The sequence below is a fragment of the Leuciscus leuciscus genome (genome assembly GCF_965113295.1).
Source record: "Leuciscus leuciscus genome assembly, chromosome: 19".
NCBI classification, from domain to species: domain Eukaryota; kingdom Metazoa; phylum Chordata; class Actinopteri; order Cypriniformes; family Leuciscidae; genus Leuciscus; species Leuciscus leuciscus.
Genome location: NC_138743.1, coordinates 30,922,839 through 30,937,060, shown reverse-complemented (window position 1 = coordinate 30,937,060; position 14,222 = coordinate 30,922,839). Strand labels below are relative to the sequence as shown.

At 39.3% G+C, this 14,222-nt stretch overlaps 2 protein-coding genes across 6 annotated transcripts in view; one reads left to right on the top strand and one right to left on the bottom strand.

Moving 5' to 3' along the window:
• Positions 1–8,813, top strand: part of ino80 (INO80 complex ATPase subunit) — a 38,700-nt gene extending 29,887 nt beyond the window's left edge. For 4 of the 5 annotated variants that reach the window (XM_082147468.1, XM_082147467.1, XM_082147471.1 and 1 more), the window contains exons 29-37: positions 1,688–1,782; positions 2,166–2,238; positions 3,380–3,538; positions 3,978–4,080; positions 4,192–4,280; positions 4,780–4,941; positions 5,302–5,461; positions 7,170–7,391; positions 7,479–8,813. In XM_082147468.1, coding sequence (XP_082003594.1) covers positions 1,688–1,782; positions 2,166–2,238; positions 3,380–3,538; positions 3,978–4,080; positions 4,192–4,280; positions 4,780–4,941; positions 5,302–5,461; positions 7,170–7,391; positions 7,479–7,681 — 1,266 coding nt within the window. In that variant the 3' untranslated portion in view covers positions 7,682–8,813. The remainder of the gene's footprint in view (positions 1–1,687; positions 1,783–2,165; positions 2,239–3,379; positions 3,539–3,977; positions 4,081–4,191; positions 4,281–4,779; positions 4,942–5,301; positions 5,462–7,169; positions 7,392–7,478) is intronic. The other variant, XM_082147470.1, reaches the window with a different exon arrangement.
• A 217-nt stretch (positions 8,814–9,030) lies between these two features.
• On the bottom strand, positions 9,031–11,002 carry chac1 (ChaC, cation transport regulator homolog 1 (E. coli)). Its single transcript, XM_082148415.1, has 3 exons — positions 10,371–11,002; positions 10,224–10,259; positions 9,031–9,891 (listed from the first exon to the last, which is right to left on the bottom strand). The coding sequence occupies exons 1-3, from the start codon at positions 10,539–10,541 to the stop codon at positions 9,511–9,513; spliced, it is 588 nt and encodes a 195-aa protein (XP_082004541.1). The 5' UTR covers positions 10,542–11,002; the 3' UTR covers positions 9,031–9,510.
• Positions 11,003–14,222: the final 3,220 nt, after the last annotated feature.

The following is a 14,222-nucleotide window of genomic DNA, read 5'->3' as shown; positions in this document are numbered from 1 at the left end:
GTCTCACTAAAGTCTGATTACGTAGACTAGACTTCCTTTATTTGTGAAGTAGATTGTCTATAGAAAAAGTTAAGCATGGAAAAACATGGGCTCTTAATTGTCTAATAGTTTTGGCATTGCATGCAAAGCTACAAGTCAAGTCACCTTTATTTATATAACGCTTTTTACAATACAGATTGTATCAAAGCAGCTTCACAGTGGTAACATGAAAATAACACAACAAAGTTTGTTTCTAGAAGAAAATTGCGTCATCGTCCACCTTAAGTAAGGCCGATCAATAGTATTGTTGAATATTAAATGTCTCCAACTAAGCAAACCAAAAGCCAAGGCAATAGTGGCAAGGAACCAAAACTCCATCAAGGTGACATAATGGAGAATAAAAAACCTTGGGAGAACCCAGGCTCAGTCGGGGGGCCAGTTCTCCTCTGGCCAACGAGCGAACAGTGTATGATTATGATCCAGGCAGCATTATAGGTCAGAAGTCAGATTGGATTAGAACATTCAGAATACTATCCAGTTCCATCTGGTTGGAGGTCGGAGTCATCACGCCGGTATGGAGACGAGTTTGTTGAGGATCAGTGTTGATGAGGACTTCACAGGGCTGATGAGGCTGGCACTTCAGGGATGCGTCGTACACTTTATATTTTAGCTTTAAGTCAACATAAAAATCTAAATTAACCCTATTTTTTTAAAGCACCTTCCTGGTCTCACTGTGAACGTCTCATCGGTGCGCATAATTCAAAAGAAATCATAATCTTCAATAAAATGGAATAACTAATCCTGCCTCTGAAATAATCTTCTTTTATTTTAACCATCACTTTGTGTGGACTTTGTAAAATATGGAGAATATTTTATTCTAATGTTATCATTAAATAATTGGGTAACACTTTACAATAAGGTTTCAATAAAATGTTTTAAAATATTACATTAAACATTTAATTTATATCTGAACTTAACATGTTTAACTTTGACAGCCCTAAATTAGCGTTTTGTAAAAAAAAAAAATCTGTGGACCACCCAGCACCCCCCTTGCAGGTCACTGAATCCCAGTTTGAAAAACCTTATTCTATAGCAATGTGTGTCTTTCCAAGCAGACCCCTTGAGTGTTTTGGTCAAGTTTTCTAATTTGTTCAACAGCTCAGCTCCCACTTGAGGGTCTGTTCAAGTGTATTCCGGGTATTGTTCCTAAGTCTCAGGCTAAATCACATTAGGTTTGACACTCTGCTAACCTAGAGTTATGTTCTCAGCGGGATAATGCCGTTTAAGATGGTCCCATTTGTTACTTACAGCTGCAGAGAAGCTTAGTGTTTGTGATCTAATGTTACTTCAGTTTGGAACAAAGTCCTAATCAAAGACGTTTAATGTCAAGGAGAGTGCTAATGCTGGCTTCATACAGTCCAGATGTGCTTTTGGGAGGCCGTCCAGTTGAGTCGTAGACCCAATGGAATCGAGACTTCACTCTGGGTGGCGTAGGAGAGTGGGAGGTCATCTGAGAAAAGTCACTGAAAAGAGTCTGCCCAATGTTAATGAGGGTCTGTGGCAGCGTGTTAAAGGGAACGTTATTAAAAAACCAGAGGTTTAAAGAGAGGCTTAAAGTGAAATAGACACACCAGGTTTAACTCGTTGACTCGTTTCCCTGCACAATTTTCCATTTTCCTACTTGAAATGTTTCTCAACTGTCCTGCAGGAGTACATGGTGTACCGCAAGCATACTTACATGAGACTGGATGGTTCATCCAAGATTTCGGAGCGGCGGGACATGGTGGCTGACTTCCAGAGCCGGTGAGTTTTCAGTTTTCTGACAGCCAGGATTGAAAAGGAGACGCACACGTCTGTAAGCGCCCGTCTCTTCTTAAACCTAATTGGGGCTTGTTTTTTCGAAATGTCACCAAGCGTAAATTCCTCATCCCTGGCGGTGCTGTCAGACGCAGAGGGTTTAGCGCTCTTTTCTCTCTCCCCGCCCTTCCTCACAGGGTCTGGTTTGCATTAGCTCAGCTCTCTGTGGGTGCAGTGGGCTCTGGTTTTTATTTTCTAGAGGAGTGTGCTGTATATTGAAACGTCTTTCTGTGTAAATCCTGGGTGGTTGGGGCGGCCCCTTAAAGAGCATGATCTGCCGCCGCTTTATTTGCTTTCTCTCACTGTTCTGGTCTCCCCTCCCTTTGCAGGACGGATATTTTTGTCTTCCTCCTCAGTACCAGAGCCGGAGGCCTGGGGATCAACCTGACAGCTGCAGACACGGTGAGGCCATAGCCCATCAGCACATCATGATTACCAGATCACCTTCCCCCACCAGAGGCCATGAGAACGGCCCCTAATATAGTATGAACCTGAAGAAATTTAGCGCTGCCCTCATTGACCTTAATATGAACACTTTGAAGCTTTGACTAAATGGTCAGCATGAAAAGCGACCAACCACAGTTTGTTTTGTTTAGGGGTGGGAAATTGTGGAAACCGCAATAATGGAAAGGAATTAAATAAACAGATAAATAATAATGCAGCAGTTTCTATTTATATTGTCACTTTACTGAAATTAGTGTTATTATAACATTAAATGGAAATGATTTACTTTTTTTATTTTATTTATTTTTTATCTTAAAATCCATGCATAAATTATTAATGTTTTGAAATGTATTGCATGAAACATAATTAATTAAATTAACTTAAATTACTTTGACAGAATTAATGATAAAAATGCTTTTTTAAACTTTTTATTCTAGCAAATGAACACCATTAAACTAAAGCTCTTTGATAGTACAAGGTAGTACATTCATGTTTTAACATGTTTTTGTTAAATGTTGACTACCGGTATTTAAATTAATAGATAGAATGTTTGAATATTTGGTTTAATTTTAGACTCTCGTGTCAACAACAAATTCATTTTTGTCAGCTAAAATCAGATGCCGTTTTAGTCAAGAGTAAAATGAATAGGGCGTGACAAAACGTTGGAGCCAAAAGCTATTGCTAAAACATAAAATGATAAATTAAAAAATTAAAATACTCACTTGATGTCACTATCCTGTCAAACTTTGGCAAATCCAGTGATTATTTCATCCTCAACAATGCTCATTGTATCAGCCTCTTACTTTGTAAACATGATTTTGTTTTCAAGCAGAATGATGAAAAAACCCTGTGTGCTCTTACTCCCTGAAGTTGTGTTGGCCAATCAGAAAAGAGCTTGCCAGATCCAGAAAGTGCTTTTCAGTTTGGTGTACAACATGCAGCGAGAAAGACAGCGAATTAACTGTGAACTGTGGCTTTTAAACCGATGTGAATTTTGTGTGCAAGAACAAACAATGCCATCTGTGGATTAGACGTGACAGGAATGAGTTCATACAGTGTGTGGAGATCATTTAACGTGATGAATTTCCTCTCTTTCCAGGTGATCTTCTACGACAGTGACTGGAACCCAACAGTTGACCAGCAGGCCATGGATCGAGCCCACAGACTAGGACAAACCAAGCAAGTCACAGTCTATCGGCTTATTTGCAAAGGGACAATTGAGGAACGCATCCTACAGAGAGCCAAAGAAAAGAGTGAGGTTAGTACACAGTATCTACTGCCTTCTTCGGGCCAGAAGATTACACCAAATATAATGTATCACATTTTCCTTTTAATTCAGCTAATTCCACAATGGATAGACAAATTACCCCCTTTTTCCCCTGACAGCTTACATTTGTCAGTTCAAGTTACAAGAACGATATTTAACTAAATGTCAATCCTCAGAAGAGTCTTTGCAGTGACAAGGGGGTTAAAGTAATATTTAGCCCATGGTTTCAACTGCAATTATCGCTAATTATACTGTAATTACATATGTGCTCTAAACAGTCACATGTAGTCCAGGGCGTCTGTATCAACACATCATTATAGTCAGTATATGTTTCCAAGAGTCGTGTCTTCTCCTCTTTCTGCTCTTACTTCTTTGATTTATTTATTCTCTGTCTCAATAATCACTCTCTGCTGTGGGATCTGCACTTCAGATTCAGAGGATGGTAATATCAGGAGGAAATTTTAAACCTGACACTCTGAAGCCCAAAGAGGTGGTCAGCTTGCTGCTGGATGATGAGGAGCTGGAGAAAAAGTGTGAGTTACCACTCTGTTATGATCATAAAAGTCTAAATAATGTAATAATAAATGAATCGATTGGCTGTTTGCTCTCCTCTGATTGGATGGTACGGTTGTGTTTCTGGGCAGTGCGCTTTCGGCAGGAAGAGAAGCGGCAGCTGGAGGAGTGCAGTAAGGTGAAAGAGCGGAAGAGGAAGAGGGATAAGTATGCAGAAAGGGTAAGTTTCCTCATAGAGGCACAAGGAATTGATTTTAGAATCTATTTCTCCTTTGCAGTGGTGTTCAACAATAATAATAAATACTGTATCACAATTTTTTTTTTGTGCTAAAAGATTGTTTATATTTCAATACATTTTCTTGTGGTAAAGAATATAGTTGTGCTATATATCATTGTTATTATTGTTACTTAAAAAAATGAACTATTAAAATCATGTTCAGTATTTGAAATAAATGTAAATATTAGATGGAAAACTTGCCTTAGCAACTAACTGAAATAAGTTGAAGTTGAAGCACTAAAGATAAATGAAACTTTAATAGAAATACCAAGAAAACTGTACTATACTATAATAGTACATAAATAATGCAAAATTTCAATAAAAAATTTTCTGGGGTTCCTGAAGTAGAAATTCACAAATTATTTTGTAAGCAAACATTCAGAAAATGCCCTAACCACTCTTGTCCAACTGTCCTGTCTCCCTGCATCCCTCTTATTTTAAGAAGAGAAAGGAGGATGACCCCGATACTAAAAGGAAGAAGGAGGGTGTGAATGTGGTCATCCCTTATGTCCCCTCAGCAGACAACTCCAATCTGTCTGCGGACGGAGAAGACTCGTTCATCAGCGTGGACATGGACTCTGCCATGCCCAGCCCCTTCAGTGAGGTAAGAACCAATGAGACTCTAACCACGTGCACTTCCTGGACTCGATTTAAAATAACTGTGGGATCTTGATAATGTGTGTTGAATTGCAGAGGTCATGATGTCAGGAAGAATTAGTGTACAATCCTGTAATGACATTCTTTAGGTGATGAGTCCACAAAATAATCATGTGAGAACTTTCCCAAAGAATGGATGATTTCTATAGAGCTATTATGCCATTGTCCACACACATCCTCTCGTTTACTTGCTGCATTGATCTCACGGCGCTCTTCCTCCTCCTCGTCCATCTTCTGGTCCTGCTGTCTCCTCCGTGGTGCTGTCCCTCTGTCCCTGTCTCACCCCCAGAACTATGTGTCTCTGCAGATCTCCTTGAGCAGTGAGCTCCAGCCCAGCTCCATTCCTGCAGACGAGAGTAGCAGCGACATGCTGGTAATCGTGGATGAACCCATGTCTTCCGCTCCTCAGTCCCGTGCCACCAACTCTCCCGTCTCCATCGCCGGCTCTGTGTCCGACACCATGAATGGTGGGTACCCTCGGCTTGCTCAAGTTTTAATTGGCCTCATGTATATCATAGCAAGCCTTGTCATAATATACATACAGTATTCATACAGTATTATACATTGTCGGAAGTTGGAAAAGGGCAGGGAATCCACACTGATGTCTAATAGTAACAGGTAAAAAAATAATAAACTAGCAGTTAGAGGTCAGCGAGGGATGGATTTTTCAGTCCCCTCCCCCAAGATTTTGTCCCGTTTCCGTTCCCGTTCGGTCTGCATCCCATTGTCCTACTTTCACCTACAAAATCCTGCAGTCCCGTTCCTGTTAGATTCTCTCTCCGGTGTTACAGGCTATTTTTTTCAATTCCCACACACACACACACAACAGTTCAGACCTCACCCTTTTTGTATTTGTCGCAGTAGACAAAAGGAAGGTGCTTTCTCTCTTTGGTTCACTGCATTTTTAAAGAGAAAATACTCAACAATGGTGTTGACTTATGAGTTTGCACATGGTTTGTCTGAAAGCATATTAAAAACATCACATAGACATATAAACAACATTCAAAACTTGATTTTCACCACAGGGGGTCTTTAACGTGTTTATAAGGCCGCCAAGTGTATGTGGTTTTAGTTGTTCCTACATTTTTCATAAACTTAGAATACATTTTAGAACAAAAGTTATGGAAGAATCATTATTTGTTTGTGAAAACGTTTGTATGCAGATTTCACGCACAAATTTGCTTAGTAAACGAGAATGAGAAACCGGAAAACAGAATGTATTCTGCTTTTTAACTACGTTTGTTACAACTTTTCACTTTACTGGTCACATACATGTTTATTGGGGCTTGTTGCTTTACTGCTCAAATCCCTGGATCCCCCCACATTTAGCACACGTTTGGCTGCCTTCCTGTCGAATGATGAGCAGTGCTAATAGGCAGTGTTGCAGTCTAGGCTGAGAGCGCAGAGGTTTGTGGGATTGAAATGCGAGCAGAACTGTGGCTGTAAAGGAGACAGGGTTTGCGTGAGTCTAGGCCGCAGCGGCTCAGACATCTTCTGCATTCAACCTTATAATAAACTGAGGATTAGTGGAAGATGAAAAACTCCAACGATTCAGAAGAAACATGTTGATGTTGTTTGGCTGGCACATAATCCGTTAAATAGTCGTGGATCTGTGAAATCAAATTTTGAGCATACTCTACTTTTCAAAAGTTTGGGGTCGATATGATTTTTTTTATGTTTTTGAAAAAAGTCACTTATGCTCACCAAGGCTGCATTTATTTGATCAAAAATACAGCAAAAACAGTAATATTATGAAATATTATTACAATTTGAAACCGCTGTTTTCCTTTTTTATATATTTTAATAAGTAATTTATTCCTTTGATGGCAAAGCTGAGTTTTCAGCAGTGTTCAGTCAGTGTCACATGATCCTTGCTGCTCAATAAACATTTCTTATTATTTCTTATTATTGATAATATTGCTTAATATTTTTGTAGAGACTGATATGTTTATTTCAGGTTTATTTGATGATTAGAAAGTTCAAAACAGCAATGCTTTATTTGAAATCGATTTTTTTTTTTTTTTTACATTATAAATGTCTTTACGGCCACTTTTAATGCATCCTTGCTGAATAAAATTGATAAAAAAAATTACAAAATCTTACTGACCTCATACTTTTGACCAGTAGTTCAACAAGAAGCTAATTTCATCATACATGACTCTCTCTCTCTCTCAGGTGTCTCCTCGCAAGACATCTCCAGTCCAGGCAGGGGGAGGTCCGGTCGGAGTCGAGGACGACCCAAAGGCTCTGGAGGATCAGGGAAGTGTTCTGTGAGGAAGGGAAGAGGCCGGAAGTCCAGCGCAGGCAGTGCTGCAGCCATGGCAGGAGCGATGGCAGGGGCGGCGGCGGCCTCAGCGGCGGCCTATGCTGCATACGGATACAGTGTACAGTCCAAAGGTAACACATTTGACTTTGACTAGCAGAACTGCTGGTGAAGACTAAGGCCTATAATAGTTCATCCATTGTTATCCAACTCTCTTCCAGGTATTCCAGCAACTGGCTCCGTACAACCGGCTCTCATTCGGTCTTCAACCACACCTGCCTTTGTTCCTGCTGGCACCTCCTCCCCCCAGGCTAAAGGAAGCGCTGTAACCACCAACTCACAGACTTCAGCACATGGCAGTTCACAAAGCCAACACAACCCCACTAAAAGAAGCAAAGTACCAAGCAACCACAGTGGGCGGTAGCAGCTTGTGAACCATTGCTTTTTGATTGTAGCATGGCCAGTACATTTTCAGTCCCAGGTTGACGATTCTCACGCTTATGATGTCGAGCCGCTATCACACCACAAGCCCTACTGTCACTGTGAAACCCAACTCCATGCCCACACCCAATGATCTATTTCAGTGGCTGGTGAGCAATATGGGAGGTTGTGCATTAGAAGCAAAAACGAGTCATTGAGAATTATATCTTCAGTATATGAAGTTAGGCTCATTGATCCTTCATACAGATGTTGTAAGGATGACCAAGGGTTTGTTATTCTAGTAATGGCTCTTTTTTGTTTTCTGATGACCACGTAAGCAAAGGGCAGCATGGCCGAATAAAGGAGTTTTCTTCATCCTCTGGCACATCATGATGTTCGGCATCATTATCAGCAGAGATGAGTTGAAATGGAAACAGGGTGGGATGTTGGTTATTAAACACCCTCTTGAACAAAGTCTTTACCTGAACACATAGGAAACATATAAGACTGCTTTTGTAAGATTGCTCTTATTTTTGTAGGACAGACTCGTTGACATTTGTTCAGTTTAAATACCGAATGGCCTTCTCTTTCTATGTTTATTTGCTGCAAATTCAAAGATTTTGGCTTAAATACTAATATATATTTTCTCTTGGGGAAAAATAAAAGAAATCAATGTTTTTTGTAGTAAATGCAATGAAAAAACATCTGAAGTGAGTGCTGCTCGAAAAACATGTCACTGCTCAGATCGTGACTTAAAAATACTTGGATGTGAAATGTAACATAGCTTAAGTTAAAACTTGGTAATTTATGATGATCTGTGCTAGTTGTAAATTGTATCGAAGCTGTTTTATTTTTAAAAAACATGAAAAGTTCATTTTGTTGCATCTGTGACAAATGGCTGTGGTTTTTGAGAAAGGCCATTTCTGGGTTTATTTTGTCTTTAAATTGTGATGATAAATATTCTATGTATGTAAATATTTCAAGGGTATCATCCCTTTCAAAGTTCTCCATTTCCCCCCAGTTGCTCGTCTATTTTTATAGGTCAGTGTAAATACCTAAAGAAAAAAACCCAAATGGTCCTTTTACTAACTTGGAGAAAAAACTAAATAAACATTGATTCAATGATTTAAAATTTTCACTGTGGGATAATGTGATTCTTGATAAATCTTCCCCCCCCCCATACAGGTTACCAATTTACTGCTGAATCTTACAAAACTATTTGTTTTTAAATTGCAAGTCTACAGGTAGAGCAAACACACTTATGCCATTTTGAGCTCTCAGCTTCAAACCTTTCTTACACATTTAACAAACATACCGACTTCATTTCACACCAAACCCACTTGACAACAAGGATACAGGTTCTTTGAATGTTTAATGTGCAAAAAGACAACAATTATGATGGCTTAACAGTATTCTGCTTCAGTGCAAATTAAAATGGAAGTGTTTTGAGGTTTCATGCCCACATATTTGAAACAAAATGCGAACAGCTTTAGAACTTGACAAACTTTGGCAATACATTGTCACAAGCATGCATTTGTATTAAAGCACCACACACTTGGGTCAAGAGCACATGACGAAAACTGACAGTATACATGATGTCACACCGTAGAATCAAATAACAACAGCCTAAAATACCACGTTCCCTTAATGCAGTACCTTTACCGTAGTACCGTTTAATCGCTTGGTATAGAGAGAATAAAATGTCTGAACACCACCATTAAATCACAATCACACCCCAAGGATGGCAATGTTAACTTTATGTTAGGAGGACCTTAATGGTGTTTGGATTAGATGCTGATAGCCTCAGTGACATATTTAGTGTTTTACAGAAGATTATGCTAACAATATGGGTCTAAGGATGGTGAGAACAGCTGCCTCGATAGAGAACAGGTGAGGGTCGTCGACATCAGGGCAGCTGACTCTCATGAACTCCGCCAGGCGAAGCAGGTACTCGATGTTGTGGCCCGACTTGCCCTTGCACACAGCGATCTGAGCGGCGATTTCCTCCGTGCTTGCAGGCCCCAGGTAAATAGGGTTGTCAGCTGTGGCGATATAAACCAGAGCCTGGACAGGTGACTGATTCGTGCCCTGCGGAAAGAACTCTAAGGCCTGGGTCAGGTAGCCTCCTCTCACCGCCTCCCTCACGTTCAGGTACTTGAGAGACTCTTCGACCTGAGAGCCAGTCACCTCGAAGGCAACACCCCAGGTGCACGCCTGTGTACAAAAACTTAAGGTTAGTCACATATAGTGAGGGAAACTAACTTTAATAAAAAAAAAAAATAAATTATCATCATCTGTTCATAAAATGTCATTGTTCCAAACCGAATTACTTCCTTTCAGAAAAACGAAAAGATTTTGGGTATAATGACAGCCTCAGTCACTTGTTTATTTTCATTAGATCTTTTTTTCTACACAATTAAAGTGAAACTGTCATTCAATTGAATACATTTAGTATTTAGCGGAAATCAGTCATGGGTACACATGGGTATATTTCTCGGTTGTCTATTCATAGCGTTGTTCCTATAAAAAGTGGAAGTTGCACTTACGTCATCCTCCTCGATGAGCGTCACCACTCTTCCGGGCTGTCATGGAAACACGAAAGTCAATGAGTTGCAATGGGAGAACTGTTCAGGCATTTACTTGTGCGTTCTTATAAAAAAAAGTAAAAATTAAATTATAAATGGAAAACTCACCATTTCATCATCTCCACGATGAAAGTTATCCCCGTGCCAGAAGCGTCTCTTGTACCCCTTAATATAACCGATCTTGCTCCTCTTGTACTTGAAGTCTGGTTTCCAAACCAACGAGCCGTAACCGAAGATCCACAAGCTGGATTTTACAGCGACGACGTCTTGAGGTTTCATCTTAGGATGGTATGAGAATAGGAAGGGTAATAGTGTAACAGCTAAGGGAACGGGCCCACAGGCTAACTAGCTAACGTTAGCTTCCTCCTGTCAAGTAGGAGAGGTATCGGTTGGCTCACGGCTATACCGCGGACGGTATTAGAGCCCAACTGCTTGGCAGTTGTGATGGAGTCCCGCAAATCGCTTGCCTGTGCCTGGTGCATGCCGATGCCGTGCAGTTAAGTTACCGCATCATTGCCTTAAAACGCCATCTCGGCCTCTTCGGCTCTTTCAATTCGAATAAAACACAAAAGCGGCTGCTAACTCGCCAGCCTGTTGTTTACCAACAAACCGTTAACCAGCCAATCACACGACTCTTTATAGTCAGAAGAAATAGCCTTTTAACCGTTGCTTTCGGGCACCCTAGCTTGCCGTGCTGCTTTGCCTCCTCAGCGCCAGCGGATGATGAAATATGGATTGCTTTGAAGCAGACTATATGCGAGATGTCTATGGGCGTATCTGACCTTGCTCAAAATCCGGACCAATCATTAGCGTAGCTTGGGCGGGGCGTCCTGCCTTCTATCCAACCAATTCATCTTACTGTGACTCTATAAGCGCATAACTGTCTGATTGGCTCACGAACCCGGAACAAACGTGCGCAGTTGATTAATTTCATAGGCTGTGAAATCTGTCAGTCACAGAAAACTCTCACGCTCATTCGCCAGCAGATCTGTCGCTTAAAGTCTGCTCGGCTGATGCAACTTGAAACAAGCGTTTCAAGCCGCGATAGATACAGGCACAGAACGTACTGTGACTGAGAGTATTGCATCAGGCCAAGAATGTTTTTTGAGACCGAGTCAGGTCTAATACATTACAAGGTATTGGATTTGACTAAGTAAGAAGTCTTCATTGGAAAATTATATAATAATTTATATTATTTATTACAAAAAATTTAACAAAATAATATAATGTCCATCTATTTATCCATTTACTGTGTAGGGTCTCAGGGATGCTGGAGTGTAACTCATCGTGTCGGGCAAAATAATAATATAATATAATATAAAGAGAAATTAAGCTTTTGCAAAGCATATCCACCAATTCCTTTTTTTTTTTGCTTTAAATGCAATTGTCTAGTCAAATTGTCATCAGAAACTGCAACATCCTTCAAACATCTCCATTCAGTTTTATCCTATCATGACTGCTGAGGAAGATTAGTTTCTTCCTGAAGATCTTTTAAGCTATGGCATCGGCTTGTATTTTAGATCTCCTTTTGTCTGTAATCTCTATCCATGACATATTTCAGATCTTTCCAATTTTTTTTTTTTGAATGAAATAACCTGTTATTCAAAGTATTTTCATACATTTCTAATCTTTCTACAAACCTGTGACATCCAATGCTATACCTGATGGTTTTCACTGTGACAACCACATATGTTCATCTCTAGTTGTTTACATCTCATGTTCACTTTATTTACACATTATGATAAAGTTAAGGTCATCAGTACCTTAAATTCGGAAGGTACTCTTGAGTACATATTGTTTGTCCTTTGAGTTTGCGTCATGTTCTTTGCAAAACAAATATTTATGTACTGTTTGTTTGCTTTTTGTCTGGATGATTCAGTGTTATTACATTAATATATTTGAATAATACTGAGTCATTCAGAGGCATGCAGGCTGAGAATGACAACATGTCAGCATCATAAAACTATTAAGACAGAAAAAACAGGCAGGTCAGACTTGTGATCTCGGTAACGTCACAGTTCCTTTGTCAGCCCTGCTTGGGAATTTTGTGTTTAGGTTGACAACTTTAATCAGCCCAGTTCTGAAGCCGTTAGACTACCAGACTGACTCAACTAATAGTCGCTCCTTGACAATGAGGATAGTGGTATTTTTCTAATTTTAACAGAAATGATGAGTTTATTTGATTAATAACCTATTATATTGCAAACTAACCTTTTTGTAATAATTTCCATGTAAATGAGACATTGAATGTCACAAGAAAATGAAAATATTATATGAGTTATTTTTGCCGCTATTTTCTTGTAAAAAGTTCAGTTTCGGTTGATAAACAAAACACCCTTGGCCCCCTGCCACTCCTGGACATTTCCTAGTGTAGCTTAGGCTTTTATTTGGTTGAAATAGGATTATCTATAAATAGAGGTATTAGCTGGCATCATAAGATACAAGCACATGTAAGCTCCTTAAAAGTCTGCATGATGCACAAGCCTTTCTCTGCCTATAGCTCAGGCAGACGGGGGAGCTCCAGTGACCAGACCTTTCACGAAACAGCCTGTTTACTTTCTCTAGCGCTGTGACCTTAGACTCGGACACACTAGCCCCCGCTGACCTTATATGAGTGACAAATGCAGAATGGAAAGAGGGTCATGTGAATTGCACACTTGCCGTTTGTTTGTTACTAACAAATTTCTTAAAGCTTACTGTTGCTCAAATTCCTGAAACAATTTAACAGCATAATTGATCGAATGTGTATCTTAATAACCATAATTGTGCTGTAACTGATATGTTATTTGAAAAAGCGAATTCTTTTTTAAAGTGGATGACAATTTGATGTTCATCCCAGCTAACAGATTTGTGTTATAAGAACGTTCTCCAATATTCAGTGTTGGTTCTGGGAACGTTAAAAAAATGTCCAGTTTTCTTGACGTTAGAGGAACGTGTTTTTGAAGGTATGATGTTCCTCAAACGTTCTTTCAACTTAATTTTGATTAACAATTAAATATTCTAGGAAAGATGATTTGTAACATTCCAAGAACATAAAAAATGTTTCCTGAATGTTAATAGAATGTTATTTAAAGGTTAGTATGATGTTCCTGAAACATTCTTTCAATCATTCAAACACCTGCTGTGAACAAGCACTGAAAGAGAAATCATTTATAATAATAATTTGAAAGAGACGTTTGTTAATTAACTTTTTTTCAGCCATTGATGTTTTCAGAAAACATTTCTGCATTGATAAAGCAGATCAACATGGCTTCTTCAATGGTCAAACATCAGCTTTTTCTGTGATTGTTGACTTACAGAATTGAAGCGTTATTGAAATTTCAAGTCAAGCTGATGTGATAAATATCGTTTGTATCACCATTGTTGGATTTCAGATGATGAGTATTGATGACTGTGAGTGTATATAAACAACGCTGTCTTTGTTAACTTTGTTTAAAACTTTGTCTGAAAATGTTTTGTCATTCATACACTCACAGACATCAACAATCAGCGTATGAAACACAACAATGATGACATGCTTCATGCCTACAAAACACATTCATGGCTCCCAGCATGCATTGTGGCATGAAAAAATAATGCAGCTGAATTATATTTTGATCGTCACCATTGTTGAGGTTTGTATGATGAGTGTTGATCAGACATGGGGACTTGTGACTTGGACTCGAGTCGCTATTTTTATGACTTGTGACTTGACAAAAAATTAAATACTTGAGACTTGACTCGGACTTGGAAGTTAAAGACTCGGGACTTGACTTGACTTGAGACACGATGACTTGAATGACTTGAGTGTTAATCACATCATGTTTTCAGTTTGAATATAAAATATATAAATTATTTTAAAAAATCAAGTTGATTACCCAGCTGGAGCGCAGGCTGAGAATAGCGTTGTCATGACTGGATCATGAAACTATCATCAGTCATGCCCTCTCGTACCTTACGCACACCACGCCCACTTAGATC

Excerpts from the sequence above, each read along its gene's own strand:
- chac1 (XM_082148415.1), bottom strand. The coding sequence starts at position 10,541 with ATGAAACCTCAAGACGTCGTCGCTGTAAAATCCAGCTTGTGGATCTTC. Across the intron at positions 10,260-10,370 it reads ATCGTGGAGATGATGAAATG|CCCGGAAGAGTGGTGACGCT; the intron begins GTGAGTTTTCCA and ends TTTCCATGACAG. Across the intron at positions 9,892-10,223 it reads CGCTCATCGAGGAGGATGAC|GCGTGCACCTGGGGTGTTGC; the intron begins GTAAGTGCAACT and ends TTTTGTACACAG.